The sequence below is a fragment of the Centroberyx affinis genome, unplaced genomic scaffold, assembly GCF_046629955.1.
Source record: "Centroberyx affinis isolate AG114_WGS23_722 - 3 ecotype Tasmania unplaced genomic scaffold, CSIRO-AGI_Caff_v1 ptg000986l_1, whole genome shotgun sequence".
Taxonomy (NCBI): Eukaryota; Metazoa; Chordata; class Actinopteri; order Beryciformes; family Berycidae; genus Centroberyx; species Centroberyx affinis.
The window spans coordinates 32008-47111 of NW_027279553.1; the positions used below are offsets into that span (position 1 = coordinate 32008).

At 39.9% G+C, this 15104-nt stretch overlaps 1 protein-coding gene across 2 annotated transcripts; it reads left to right on the forward strand.

The window, feature by feature from the left end:
- Positions 1-1866: 1866 nt before the first annotated feature.
- gnmt (glycine N-methyltransferase) lies at positions 1867-12747 on the forward strand. Of its 2 annotated transcripts, none has more exons than XM_071522426.1 (6): positions 1867-2222; positions 5774-5901; positions 6095-6208; positions 6527-6669; positions 8739-8860; positions 10047-12747. In XM_071522426.1, the coding sequence occupies exons 1-6, from the start codon at positions 2014-2016 to the stop codon at positions 10216-10218; spliced, it is 888 nt and encodes a 295-aa protein (XP_071378527.1). In that variant the 5' UTR covers positions 1867-2013; the 3' UTR covers positions 10219-12747. The 2 variants fall into 2 exon arrangements, with proteins under 2 accessions (XP_071378527.1, XP_071378529.1); XM_071522428.1 differs by having other exon boundaries at positions 6584-6669.
- Positions 12748-15104: the final 2357 nt, after the last annotated feature.

Consider the following 15104-nt stretch of genomic DNA (forward strand, 5'->3'; position numbering starts at 1 on the left):
GAATGTTTTAGTGTACTACTTTGGGATTATCTTTGTTTTCAACTGCATTACTTCTATAATCATGACATCTACCATCTTTGTAGGTTTTCTTTAACATACTTAATAGTGTTTGTACCTTTATTTGTACTCCTAAAAACTTGTGAATTCTTATGTAAACTCTGTTTTAGTATACATCTATTGATGTGTTTTCCTTGGGCTTTCCTAATATACCTGTGATTGCCAAACAGGTTTAGACTTGGATGGATTCACTTAATGTAAGTGGGCCACACCTTAGATATACTGTACACACCTGTTTGTTTGCTGGGTGTGCTGTTTTAATATTTTAGCCCAACTTAAAGGAATTGTGTGGTATTTTGAACCCTGGGCCCAAATAACATGTTCCCTATTAGTAGAAACCATAATTTTGCTAGCCAGTATAACCAGAAAGTATGTTATCTTGAAAAAAATGTAAAAAATCAAGCTTTCTGTCAATAGTTGTGTTCTATTTGGAACTATTTTTTCTCAAAGACGCACTAACTTCTAAGCCGGTGTAAGCGTCCACGAGAGCCAGTTTGTGTTTGTGAGAGAGAGAGAGAGAGAGAGAGAGAGACAGACAGACAGAGAGAGAGAGAAAGAAAACTGTGAGGCAGAAGTGTAGACAGGGTGGTACAACCCTAACCTGGATGGCACCGGTTGAGTCTCGCTTTCTCCAGCAAATGGCGGGTCCCTGTTGAACTTCGTCAGCCAATCACAACAAGAGGAGTTCACTCGTTGGGAGGAGACAGCAACACAGTCCTGAGTGTGAAGCTGTGCTATGCTTTGGTATGTGGGTGAAAACACTCCAAGCCAAGCTCATTACCACAAGACGTGGCATGTACATGCATGGCAACTTACCACGTCATGATGTTTATTTGTTTTGGATTTTGGCCACATTTAATCTTGTGTTGTGTCTTTTCTTTTTGTCCAATTTTGTTTTACGCATTTATTGTTTTTTCTAACCTATTTTCTTGTATCTCTTGTATCACTCTTCTTATTGTTTTTCATGCCTTCCCATACAGCACTTTATAAACTCTGCTTTCAGATAAGTGCTACTACATCAATAAAGTTTCTTCATCTTCTTTGCATTATTATCCTACTATTGTAATTATTGAATAAGTTGCTAAGAATTACCCTAATAATTATTAATAGTATTTTAGATAGGGGGGGGGGGGGCTGCAAGGTGATTGTTTGTTTATGCATTTTGACCAATGGTTACCCGTATAGAATAAGAGACACTGTATAGAATAAGAGAAACTTTTGTTTTATGTTTTTTGGTTGTCTTTGTGTATTTGGGTTTTTTTTGCATTCCTTGTGCGTATCACTCTGACTGTGCCTTTCGAGGACTATGCTTGATGTTGTGTGTGTGTGTGTGTGTGTGTGTGTGTGTGTGTGTGTGTGCTCAGTGTAGGTGTATGGATGTGCTATGTGTATTGTTTTTTCCTTTTTTACCTTGCCTCCAGATGTGCAATGCGTTGTTGTGCTGTGCATTGTTTTTTGTTATTATTGAAAAAAATCAATAAACATATGGACACATTTTTTAGATATATGTATTATTATTACTTGGTGAAATGGGTCATTTGACTCATTCATGTATTTCACATAACCAGTATTGCTGTAAACGAAATGCTGAGTTCTTGCATTTAAAGGTTCCTTACACAGAAATGATGAAATATTTGAGGGGGCGAGGCCTCTGCAACACGTTGCAGCAGCGTCAGGGACGTCAGTTGACGTATACACGGAAGTGGGGGCGTCTCTCCTCACTTCCTCCAATCAGAAAGTAGGCGTCAGACTATAGGAGAGTGTCATTGGGTTAAAGTTTGTCCCCCCGCTGCGTTTGTCTATAAAATAATAACAACCGAGTCTTGAGGCATGTGGAGACAGAGCCGCTAGACTAATAGTTCATATTCATACACATTCAAAGCAGTGAAGTTGTTGGATACCGCATTCCTTTGCTGTCAAAAACTGAGAGAAACCACTCTCGCAGATACAAGCAGCATGTCGGCCGACGGTGTTTTCAGGACTCGCTCTCTCGGTGTGGCCGCCGTGGGTCTTCCTGATCAGTATGCCGACGGCAAAGCAGCGAAAGTCTGGCAGCTGTACATCGGAGACACACAGAGTAGGACGCAGGAATACAAAAGCTGGGTGGTGTCTTTGCTGAAAAAGCAGGGGGTGCAGAAAATACTGGATGTAGCCTGCGGAACAGGGTAATGTCACGCTGTGTCTATGGCCGACTCAGCAATTCTCCTGACACATTCCGGAGACGTAGCTCCGCTCTGGCATCTATAGTGAATGTCTGACCGAACTCCAGTCAAAATAAGCCAATTTAATGGTTCTTGTTTATCGGTAAGCTTAGCCCACAGCGTATAACATTACGTAAAACTTGTTTGTGAATGTTTAGAATCCAACCTTCAATTCGGCTTACATTTAATCCACCAAGCAGGCTTTTTTATTAAATATAATCACATTTTTTAGCATTGGTTCACACCGCTCGCTAACGTCCTACACAGTTTAACGTTATTTTGGTGGAAGAAGACTGCGATAACAGGCGAACCTATTGTAAAAGTTGTAATTTTATTCAAATATGTGCTGCTTAGTTTATTTGGTGTATGCCGAATTGAAGAGTGCTCCCCAACGATTCGTTAAGGTCTTACGTCTTGTTGTACGAGGTGTGAAATTTGACGATCAGCAGTGCCATATTTAATGACCAGATTTTTGAATGGAGTTTGGTGTGGCATTCTTTCCACACGAACGTATCGAGTCTATGGGGCTCATTTAGCAAGATCCGAATGTCGCCATGCATCTGTAGTAGGCCTATTTCTCATTGCTTGCTTATTTTGCTGTCTTGTGTTTGATAGGGCCATAGAAGACACTGTCTTGTAATTGCATTGGAAACCTGCATTAGCCTAATTAACGTTAGTTCAGTTCACTCAGCCCAATACAGTTAGACAGTTCCATATGGTATTAAATGAAAAATAATGTTCATTGTTCTTTATTAAATAAAGTAAATGTCTTTGTAGATAATCTGGTTAGTTTGATTATGGGATTTCAACCCACTAACCCTATTTAACTCACTGGGCAAAATCCAGATTAGGTCAAACAGTAAGATGAATGAAACTGCAGAGTTGCATCATTTCACTGTGCCAGGCCCAGTTCCTGCCTCCAGTGCAGTCAGGAGGTCACTGCTGGGGACAGTACTATGAGTGACATATTAAGACATGTTAAAATAATGTTTTTCATGTCATTACTAAGTAGTAACAAGTTAAAATCACTTCTGTTGCTTCTCAATGCCTTCTTTGCTCAAGCTTGATGCAGGGCCACATCATTGCCTAGAGGTGTATGAACAGGTGCTATACATTTTGAAGTTTGGATTGCTTGGAAGTTTTCTCTGCCACTATACATTTCAGGTTACTGGTCACCAATGCTGCAGTGCTTCAACAGTCATATTGCTGTATGTAATTTGTGGTGGAAAAAGGCTCATATAGTCTAAAAGATAGCTTTCAAAGGCAAGTGTTCGTAGTCGTAGTGGTCGTAGTGCAGGTTAATATACAGTACCCTTTCTACTTTTTGCATTCAAACCAATTGCCCACACATAAAGCATATTCTGGGGCAAATGAGTATGAGATGTATGATTACTGCTTGTAAAACTGGGATTCTAGCCACTGAATGTCACTTATGTGAAGTGGTGGTTATAGGGTTAATTGGGTCACAAGCTGGTAGTGGTTAGCAGCAGGGAGTTCTGACTGGTTCTCTGCAGTCTGTTTACCTCCATAGATAGTGTATCTGCACTCTCTGCCATCAGCAAGGCCAGGGGCTGAACTCAGACAGGCAGATCAACATGTTTTTACCTATCAGCCTAGCCTTTGGGTCATCTCAGTAGGTCCTTATTTTGTCGGCGGGACAAGTATGCATTTAATAGCCTACATACAATAACATTTTACACTTAACTTCACTTTTAACTAATTCTCTATTTTTGGAAATAATTTATTTTCTGAGAAATGTAATTTCTTCCAAGTCACTAATCTTGTGCTATTGCAATGTCTGAGCAGCTTAGGGGTTTATATTCTCTGACTTTGTACAAAAAGATCACACTTTCTTTTGAAGACTTAAATGAAAATGAAAATGCGCTGCCGTTTAGTAGTTACAATTAAATGCATTGTTCTATATCCCACATGGAATGCAACAGGCAAGAACAAGGGAAGGATATTCGTTTTTTCATGAGCATTTCATGTGCCTTAAGTTGAACCTTTTTCAGCATGGGCTGGTAAAGCGTTTCCCAAATTCCCCAATTTGTCTGGAGCCACTGTAAAAGAAACCAAGCAAACACAAGACACCATGGCCAAGTGCATTCATTATAGACACTTCAGATTGTCTAATAACCATTAGCTGTCAATTTCAGAGCTAGTTTACTATAATGCCCCTCTTGCATTGCTCCTTGAGATATGAGTTGTAAAGCCTCCTATCTCAAGGAGCAATGCATGGGTGGATGTAGAATGTCCTGGGTGTGTAGAGTAAGCTAGTACACCTTTAGGTTTGACCCCATTAGTGTGGAATGAGGTCACAAATGGCCCCACTATTTTTGGGTTTCTAAATGTGCCTCCGATGCCAGTCCTTCCAGCTCTCTCATCAGATTCAATGTCATCTTATGCAAGAACTTAAGAACCTACAGCTCTTGGATTCAGACATAGGGTACGCTCAGACTTACAGTTCATTTTCTTTGGTCTTAACCATCGTTGCTTTGTTGCGTTTTGTATTTGGTTTGTTTAGGTTCACACTGCACAATTACAAGTGAACCAGGGCATGTACACAAAAGTCACATGACTCACAAGTAGCTTGTTTATTGGACAGTTTTGGAGTTTTGGTAACCTGCCCTGCAAAGTTAGACATTTTAGCGGCGAGGGGAGTCAGAACAAATCTGATTCCAGTCCCTGTAACTTCAGCTGAGTATGAGTTGATACCATTAAAGCAATATTCCACTTAGTTTTAACATGGGGGTTATTCGGCTTGGTTTGTCGTAGGTTAATTTGGTTATGCTTTCCAAGCATGAGTAACCACTGGCTATCAGATGTCAACATCCATCTCCTTCTATTCATAAACCTTTGGGTTGTTTCCTGTAGTTGGTTTGGATTACGTTCTCACTCTTAACAAATTGCATTGCAGCTCTATTGGAAGAGGACAGATAAACATTTTCAGGCATCTCGGTGTGGATATTTAGTCCCATCCGAGTTTGAATGGCACTGTTGGGCATCTGCCCAAATTAAGCAATCTAAAAGAGTAAATACTCCAGAGTTCACAAAACTGCTCCAAACATGCTTCTTGTGAACACGCTCTTATTTGAATTCAGCCCAACTGTTTTCTAGTCATGTATGACAGCTGGCTATCTCTTCTAGGCCCTATCTCTTTTTTAAGGGGAGGTTACATACTGAAACTATTTCATCTCTATAAGAAGATAATTATATATATACTCTTGGTGCAGGAATTCATTTCTTCATTGAGAAACTTAAAGAAAGCAGCTTATAGTTGAAGGTATCAATGTCACCAAGATTGAAGTCATTTTCCCTTACAGAGTCAATGCTAACAGTTGTGCAGCACACAAGACAGAATCAATAAAACCAACAGCAGGTTAAGTCATCATGGTAGACATTTGAGAAACCTCAGTGTCTCTTAGCTGTACTAGAAATCTGCTTGCCAGTGCAATGTTAGATGAATGTATTAGTTTATGCAATTTTTTTGATACAGAATTGATTTTGTTTTGCAGAATTGACTCCATTATGTTGGTTGAAGAGGGATTCAATATGGTGAGCGTGGACGCCAGTGACAAAATGCTCAAGTACGCACTGAAGGCAAGGTGGGAGAGGAGAAAAGAAGCTGCCTTTGACCAGTGGGGTATGTTCATTAAGCTTGCAGTGTCATGTTTGAATGTCCATAACACTTCAGAGTTACAGATATCGTTGTTTTTGTTGGTTTAACTTTATTGGTATGCAAAGTCAAATTCTTGCTTAGTGTTCCTAAGGTGACAACCTTGTGTTTTCTTCTTTCTGCCTTTTTCTTTGGCCCTCCTTTTCTTTTTTGTCCACAGTGATCGAAGAGGCCAACTGGCTGACGTTAGCAGAAGATGTTCAGAAACCAGGGGACGGCTTCGATGCAGTCATCTGCCTTGGCAACTCATTTGCCCACTTACCAGACTTCAAAGGTGTGAGAGGGATCAATTCTTTTGTGTTGTTTTTTAAATTTGATAGGTAGATTCAATGCTGGTCTCTGGATTATAGATTAATTTGTCCTTGAGTTTTAAAAGTCCCAATTGCTCTTCATTTCACAATAAGAACGAAAGATATCTATGTTTGCATATTCATTCAAGCTCTTCCTAGAATATTGCTTACGTTCATATTCTACCTCACACACTCACCTCAAACTGCCACTATAGAATCTTATTAGAAAGATGAGCTGTTTGATTGAAGTTAAGTTTGTTGATGTGTGCTTGACAATGTGGGTGATGGCGTTTTGCTCCCAGGGGACCAGAGTGACCAGAAGTTGGCCCTTCAGAACATTGCCAGTATGGTCAGACCAGGGGGGATCCTCATCATTGACCATCGCAACTACGACTATATCCTGGAGACTGGCCGGGCGCCGCAAGGCAAGAACATCTACTACAAGGTACTGAACTTAATGGAGTCAGGAACAGTTCGCCACAGAGTTAATCACAGTTTGATGTGATGCTTAGATGATCATTTTGTAACTTATCCTTCCATATACATCCATACTTTTGTCCACATCTTTATCTTTCTAGTTCATCATGTGTATAAAGCTGTTCTAGGGCTAGGTAGCGAAGGTTGGTACTTTTTTTGGCATCGACCGAATCAGGTGGGTACTACCGAGTACTGAAACATACTGACTTTTGAAACATGATGCACATTATTCACTGCCTTCCACAAGATCTGACATCTACACACTGGCTAATAATAAAATACATCTTCCGGTGAAAACAACTGCTTAGAGACTTTGAGATACCTTTGAGGTTTTCTCCCTTACTGCAAATTCATGACAATGTAAAAAGTATGGAAAAAAGCAGTACCAAAAAATTTCAGACGATACCAAGCCCTAGCATGTTCACGCTTTTCAGCTTTTTGTAGAATCAATGCTGCCTCAAATGGCAACATTCCCTGTCACTGGTCAGTCCAGGTCATGTGGTCTCCATTAAAAAAAATATTTTCTCAACTTCAGAAAGTGCTCTCTGCCTAATAAGAAACCGGCTGCAGCACTTTTTCCAAAGCGGTTGCTCTCTGTCTAAACTTGTGGGCGCTCCCCTCTAACTCTAAAGGTGCTCTGTGTAGCTTTTGGTGTTTCTTAAAATAAAGACAAATTTCCCATAAACCCTGTTGCTTTGGTTGCAAAGAAGGATGTTGCTCCTTGCAGGTTATCCACTCTCTCCCCCACATTGCCTGTCATTTCCTTTCCCCTGTATACAGTCTAGTGGTGCCGTATTGCCATATACATAATCTTTGAAGAAAAAGATGTTCGCCCTTAATCATTACCATTTGTTGTCATTAAATAATAAAGCATGTTATATAGAAAACACCCAGTGGAATGAACAGGTTTATTTTAGAATGGTTCCTGAAGAAAAATTGTATGCATTGTTTGTAAGGTCAGGTGATTAAGAGACAGCCATTCAAAGTGGCAGTTTTATTTTCTGATATTCTAAAAGCAAAAGAAAAACAAAAATATCAACTACAAATGCACATAAAAAGCATGGTTTTAGTTATAGGCTACTTTCTACATTATCTGGCTATTCATTGCTTTGTGAGGGGGAGTTGGCCAGACAGTATTGTTTATGGATGGATTATTTCCGCCAGCTCTACCAGCAGCTGAGTTTAGACCTAAATCTCTGTTCAAAGCCTGCCGGATATTGTGTGATTTTCAATGAAATTGGCACAGGAGAAACAGAAGGAAAATGTGCATGAAGATTTTCAGATTTTTAAGACTATTGTGGCAAATATAGAGCATAACATAATCTTTGGTCAGAAGTACAGGGAAAGGAGGTCATTTTGGAAAATGGAATTCAGGCCTACACTTAAGGAAAAAATAAGGAAAGTTTATGCAACTTGTAATTGTCTGTAGTATCTACTTTGCAGTTAAAATGCATGGAATACTGTATCAACAATGAAAATCTAAAAATGAACTATAATTTCTGTTGTTATTTTATGTACCCACATTTTTCTGTTATTTACCTTTTCAGCAGACCTGTTCTATTGGTTGAGACATCAGAAGTTTAGATAAACAGCAATTTCTGTAATTTACAATACAGCTCATTGGCAGAATCTGAAAGACATAAAATATGGATAGAGACGTAACAGCATGTGCAAAACAGCATTGAACCGTATTTGATTTGCGTACTTTTCCTCAAAATCAGTTCCATATTCGTTAATCTAGTGAAAGTAGGAGCTATCCAGATGGAAGGCCTAGGAATAAAGACTGAGTCAACAGTTGAGTTCTTTAGTAAATTCCACTTCAGATACCACCGTAATCCCAGAGTCTGCGCTCAGTGTCCAACTCTATACTCCAGAGTGGCAAGACCATCTTCCTGGTTTTTCCACAGTTGCTTATGATCAGGCTTTAGTTCTGCTTATATTGGTCATTACTGAAGAGAAAATGGAAGGTGGTGCTATCTAATACCCTTTGACTGTTAAGTTGCATAACTGTGTGCTTGTGTCTGTGTTGTGTTACAGAGTGATCTCACTCAGGACATCTCTACTTCGGTGCTGTGGGTCAACAATAAGCCTCACATGATCACTCTGGACTACACCATCCAGGTGCCACAGGCCGATGTCCAAAATCTTCCTGAAGTCAGGTAGGACAACACTCTTACAACAGTATTTGTGTTCTGTGAAAGTACTGACTGCACTTTAAAGGGGCAAAAAGTACGATTTATACTCTCCCATTACCCAAAATGACCTTAATATATTTGCAGGTGGTTAACCCATTAATAGTCGCGGTGGAAATAAAAGATTTCCTTTGCAGCACTTAAAGTAATAGCTAAGCTGAGCACAAACCGTTGGAATGCCACAGCACTGCCTCATACTTTTTCTTAATAACACACTAGTGTAAATATAGGTTTGCATGATCACATGTTAAAAAAAAAAATTTGCACTTACAGTAAAAAGTAAAAATCAATTATAAAAATTATTCTCCAGTGTGCTTTCAGGGAGGAATGATGAGAAAAGTAGCTCTGCGTCCATGTGTTTGATTTTGTATGAAATGCCATGATTTTTTGAGTCTACCTGGCTCCTAAGTGCAAAATGTTTTTTGAACATGTGATCATGGCAACCTATATTTACACTAGTGTTTTTGTGAAAACTGATAAAAATCAGCCCTTGTGACTAACTACTAAACATAGTATTTATAGCCACATGTCTTGACAGTTCTCTCAACAAATGTTTTTATGGTAACACTTTACTATAAGGGTATATTCATTAAGGGTTAGTTAACCCTTAATGAATGTACCCCTTAATTAACAGTTAACTAATGTGTCTGGTAATCATTTACTAATGGTGTTCATGTTAACTAAGGTATTAATTTATACATTATTTAATAGTCATCTTTATAAACTATTAAATAATGTATAAATTAATACCTTAGTTAACATGAACACCATTAGTAAATTACACATTAGTTAACTGTTAATTAAGGGTTAGTTAATGTTTATTAAGCATTAACTAACCCTTATTGTGCATTAACTAACCGTTAACTTAGTGTACCCTTATTGTAAAGTGTTACCGTTTTTACCTCTAACAGAAAAAAAATCTGGAGCATTTCCTTAACATATTAAATTTAGTAGATAGTCATTAATGGATTAGCAGGGTTGTTGATCAACAGGACCAGCCCTGCTCTGTTATCGCCTGATAACAGAGTCTGCCTTGGCAGTAAAAGTGGACGGGTTGCACCACCAGACACATTAAGCACAATAAATGTTATCTTTATTGAGTTGAGAGGATTCCTGATTTGTGTGTGTGTGTGTGTGTGTGTGTTTTCCACAGTAAATTCCGTCTGTCCTACTACCCTCACCGTCTGGAGAGCTTCAAATCTCTGCTGAGCGAGGCCTTCTCTGGCAAAATGGAGCACAGCGTCTATGGAGATTTCAAGACGTACACCCCAGGCCAGACCCAAGCCCCATGCTACTTCATCCATGTCTGTAAGAAGACTGCCTAAGAACCCCCCCCCCCCCCCCCCTCCCCTCCCCCACACACACACACCTCTTGGAAAAAATTAACGCCATCTGCCCTGTCTTAGCTCCCTTCGTTCTCCTGCAATCCTCCGGACTTGGGCAAAACTATATTTGAATATGTTTTCAAAATATTTGAGCTATGTGAGATGCGTTACATTGCTTGCAACAGGATAGGCGTCACATCACTTTCAATTCAGTCAATTCAAAGCATAATTTGAAGCAACTGTTCTTTGATGAATGAGAGAACCTTAAAGGAATACACCATGTTTTTGGTAGATTGTCCCGTTGGTCACCTTCAACACTGGCCAATGGGACAGTGTTGCCAGGTGTATTTTTTGGAACTATTTCAGGTGAACAACCACATATTCATCCACTGTGCATTGATTTTTAGATGTACACAGTCTCCCATCGCCCATTACCTTCACTTATGATGGGAACAGGAAAGGTAGTCCCTGCTAGTTCACTTTTATATTTCATGGATATTTTAGCAATCTCCAACACAAACTGTCAGACTTCGCCACACATACCATTTAAATTTGCTTGTCATTTAGCTTTAGAGCTGCTACAAGTTCTCATTTTATCATATTTGAGATAATGCTGGTGACCTACGGCTAAGCTGACCCAGTATTCCCTTAACTCTCAAATGACTATATAAACGGTTTAAATAGATTGAATTGACAGTAAATTGGCAAAATAAGATGCATCAAGCGTTCCTGTTTTTGGGTTTTTTTATGTATTCAAAATGTAATGGACCACTGCTTTACCCAATGTCCGGTATCTTCCCTTTCCTTACTGTGTGCTGTGTGCTTCTCTTGTGTTATCATTACCGTTTCTGTCCCTGCCTGCTTCCTGCTTTCCCTTTCTGGGTCCTGATATCAAAAAATGAACATGTTTCAAAACGGTGCTGAGCCTCACGGTACTATTCTTCACGAAGGAATACTTACTGTCCATCACCAAAAAGATTGCGCTCAATCTATGACGTATGCTTAGACAAATCTGTTTTGTATGTCATCTCACTACAGGGTCTTAAAAATTGGTGAAAGAGCCCCGGTTTAAAGTTGCACTCAAATGGGATGGTGCAACGAATCTTAAGAAAGGTATAGGCGTGGTATCTTTATGACATGACTTTGTCCTCCTGAATATGGTGGCATATCCTCTTATTGTATTCTCCAGTTGGTAAAAAAATAATCAAACCTTTGGCAGGCGTGCCATGTTGGCAGCTTGAGCATTTCAACACATCGGCCTTACTTTTATGAAAGTCCTACTTGATCTTGTACAACTGTGCCTTGTACAGCGTCATTTTCTTCATTTCATTTAGACCTGAGTACAGCTAGTGAGCCTTGTGAAACAGCCTCAGCAGACCTGGGTCAGTTTATTAGCAAAGAATTGGTAGTGTTCGTTGAACCTGCTTGGAGCACCAGATGGGTGCGCTTGGCCACACAGGGCAGTAGTACTTGCCTACCTGCCACTATGTACTTAAAGAGACCGTTCTTCAGCCAGACAACCCAGGTTCAAACCCTGTGTCGGCAAGTGTCCCTATGAATCCCTATGGGGATGAAGTATCACATTCTTATTTGACCCAGATCTGCTCTTTAGAGAATGGGTTAAGGCTTTTCGTTTTTGAGTGCTGGTTTCTGTATGGTAGCAATCTTAGGCTTGGCTCTATTTTTGTCTCTTTTGTGGTACAATAAAGTTGACTTGATTTGAGCCAAAAACAGCCTTTACTTTCTGCCTGCTGGTCATTGTCCCTTCTACTAGAGATCAGCACTGAACCCACTATAAGGCCAGTCTTTAGCCGCTTCTGTTGACATTACTAATGACAGTAAAAATAAAAGCCCTCTTGAGGCTTTAACTTCCAACAGAATCTTTTTGAGAATACCCAAATGGCCTATGCTGCAGTGGTTTCCAGCTGGGTTTCTGTAATTGGTTGAAAATCCAGGTAAACAGGTAAAACCTGAATTTGATTCCATTGCGCAGTGCCAAATGTATGGCCTCAAGTAATTGAGTTTATCCAAATAATGTAGGGGAATGTGAGAGAAGAAGCTGAATTATTTATTTTGCTGTTTTACCCAGATCCGATTACATTTCTTTGATACCAAATGAAAAAGATGTGTTTGTCGTTGAAATGTGAAAGGAATTCCACCAATGAGAAAATCAAAAGTTGTCACTGCCCTTGTTGTTTGTCTAGACAAGACTGCATGGTGCATTCAAATCATGCTGTGCCACTGTTTCTTGCAGGACAAAATATATGCTACATGGTACATTGTGATTCATTTGAGATCAACAGTAGGTTGTGAATGTGGTAAAGACTGGGGTAACGGTGACGTGGTTATATGTTTGAGTGGGTTTAGAAGGGTGATGTTTTTTATTAAGTTTATGTAGAGATAAAAACAAAACTATTTTGGAAAAGTCTTGATTATATTGCCGAATCTTAAAAAAGAAAAGCATAACATTTTTATAATGTTCTTGGCTTATGTGATTATTGGAATTATTTTGCCTGAAATACAAACGATTGAAAATAAGTAATTGTCGTGCTTTCATTTTGTGTGTTGTGTGATTTTTTTTGTTTTAATCAAGTGAAATATTACATTTTTTTCACACAGTCCTTAAAAAGCCCTTGAGAACTTTGAATCAGAAAGACATCTGCTATCTCCTACAGAGTGGATCAGCCCTGTGTTCAGTGGAATGACATTTGAATAATGAATGAGCTTGAAATCCAAGTATTATTGAAGCATCACTGATGGCATGTGTATGTGTAGTTTTAACAAGACGTGTGAAAAAGTAAAATAGGTGTACACCAGTTTTTTATTCTATGTATCACTGTTTACCAACTCCAGGTTTAAGACTGAGATTAACATATAGGATTTCTTCAATGGAGTAGTGTTACCCTTTAAATTAGAGTGCAGGTTCTAGGTCATTTCTAGACATTATAAGGCGTATTCCAGTCTTGACATGAAAAACCCATAGTACAGTACTAGTAATTCTCCTTTGAGTGTAGAATACAGATTTGACACAAGATGGCGTCATTACATTACATGGATATTCAACTGGCCCCAGACTATGAGGAATAAACGACAGTTATTAACTGTTGCTTTCTGCTTTGGATGACATATTACTGTGAAATTGTGATTTATTACCTAAAAAGAAAAAAAAAACCCACTGGAATGTTTCAGCATTTAATTCTATTGACAAACCTCTCTAACAAAGCTGAGGGAATTGATCTGGTTTCCATTAGATGCTGTGTTTTTTTTTTTCTGGTTACTAAATCATGTGATGTCTCGGTTTCAGTCAAAGCCCAGGATTTACTTGACCTTCTCCCTTCAGAACATATGTGAGGCTGTCTTTTGAAGTGTAAAGCAGCCACTAGGGTTAGGGTTAGGTTTGTGGGTTAGTGTTAGGGTGTCAGCTTTTCGCTCCAGTGGAAATTGCTGCAACAGATTTTACATGCATGTTAATGATATGCTCTGATTTGGCAAAAACGGCAAAAAATTCTAAGAACCAAGTAATTTGTTCTTAGATTCATTTCCCCTTCAAGCCATGTCGGCGAGCGTCCTAAGCCTCAATAAAGCGTACGACCGCTTCATCTTTTGGCCTTCTGCTGATGAGTGACATTTCCTGCTTTGTATAACTGACGTCTTCACATGGACTCGTTCACCATCTCTTCCCCAGAGTGGCTGCAGCTCGTCTCATCCCACATCGCTGAGGTATGCTATCAGACTCCGTGGCTGATGGCCGTGCAAGGCGCTGATACACAAACCAGATGTGCGAGCCATGTAGTCTTTGCCAGATGTGGCTGCTCCGCTCTGCTCCGCGCGTCTCCGCTGTGCTCTAGTTAGGAGATTCAAAGTGGTCAACCATGACTGGCTTTACCGGGGAGGATCACGCTTTCACAGCATGCCATTGGCTGAATCAAACAAAAGCAATGAGGGAGAGAGAGAGAGAGATGCTGGGCTGGAGAGAAGGGGATGGATAATGTGAAAAGCAACAAACTACATTTACTGCTTTTACTGTCTTTGGGAAGCTGTTTTGTGTACTCATACTTTTTTTTGAGTGTTTTTGTTGTACTTGGTTTTACACTTAACTGCATTTTCAATCACATCTAATACAGAGCAAATTTTGCAGGCTCTCTATAAGCATTGCATCAGAAACCGACCGGTCACAGAATGCATCTGCATCAAACCTGCATCCAGTATGTGGAGGAGGCGTTAAAGTGATATTCCTCAACATTTTCATATTAATAAATGTCCCTTTTACTAAACTCCATCACTGATTGATATAACTTGATATAACAGAAAAGAGGGCATTTTGAATTAGCTACGTTTTAACTTTTTGCCTCACTTCTGCTAGAGTAAAATTTCAGCAAATTAGGTGCACTTCCACTTGAGCAGGACTTTTTGGTTCCCTTTCCACCCCTGGTGCAATGAAACAGGAGATGAGAGAAGGAGGGAGAAAGAAAGAGGGCCATCTTTTTATGATATTCTCACTATGGAAAAGGATATTGGAAGGAAAAGGAGGGAAGGTGCGAAAGGAGAGCTAAAACGTCACAGAAAAACACCGCAACAGACAAACAAGGTGAAGCCAGACCGAAAGAAGCATCCGAAGAAGTGAACGTCGCGGTGAGAGCGGAAAAAAAAAAGGGGGGATCGAAGCGGAGCCGAGAGGTGTTGAAAGAGAAGAAGTGGAAGAAGGGGAGGGGGGGGGGGAGAGAAAGAAGTCGGACAGTATCTGACTGGTTTTGGTTTGCTTCCACTTGCGGGTTTGTCAGATGATGATCTTGGTCGGCTTCCAGATGCAACAGAGGTGGGGAAAGAGAGAGAGGGAGGGAATTGAGGGGGGTGGTGGTGGTGGTGGTGGTGAGGGGGGGGGGGGG

What these genes read in the sequence shown, in the direction of transcription:
- gnmt (XM_071522426.1), top strand. Translation starts at nt 2,014, where the DNA reads ATGTCGGCCGACGGTGTTTTCAGGACTCGCTCTCTCGGTGTGGCCGCC. An exon ending in AGCTGCCTTTGACCAGTGGG is followed by an intron (nt 5,902 to 6,094) that starts GTATGTTCATTA and finishes TTTTGTCCACAG; the next exon opens with TGATCGAAGAGGCCAACTGG. An exon ending in CAAAATCTTCCTGAAGTCAG is followed by an intron (nt 8,861 to 10,046) that starts GTAGGACAACAC and finishes TGTTTTCCACAG; the next exon opens with TAAATTCCGTCTGTCCTACT.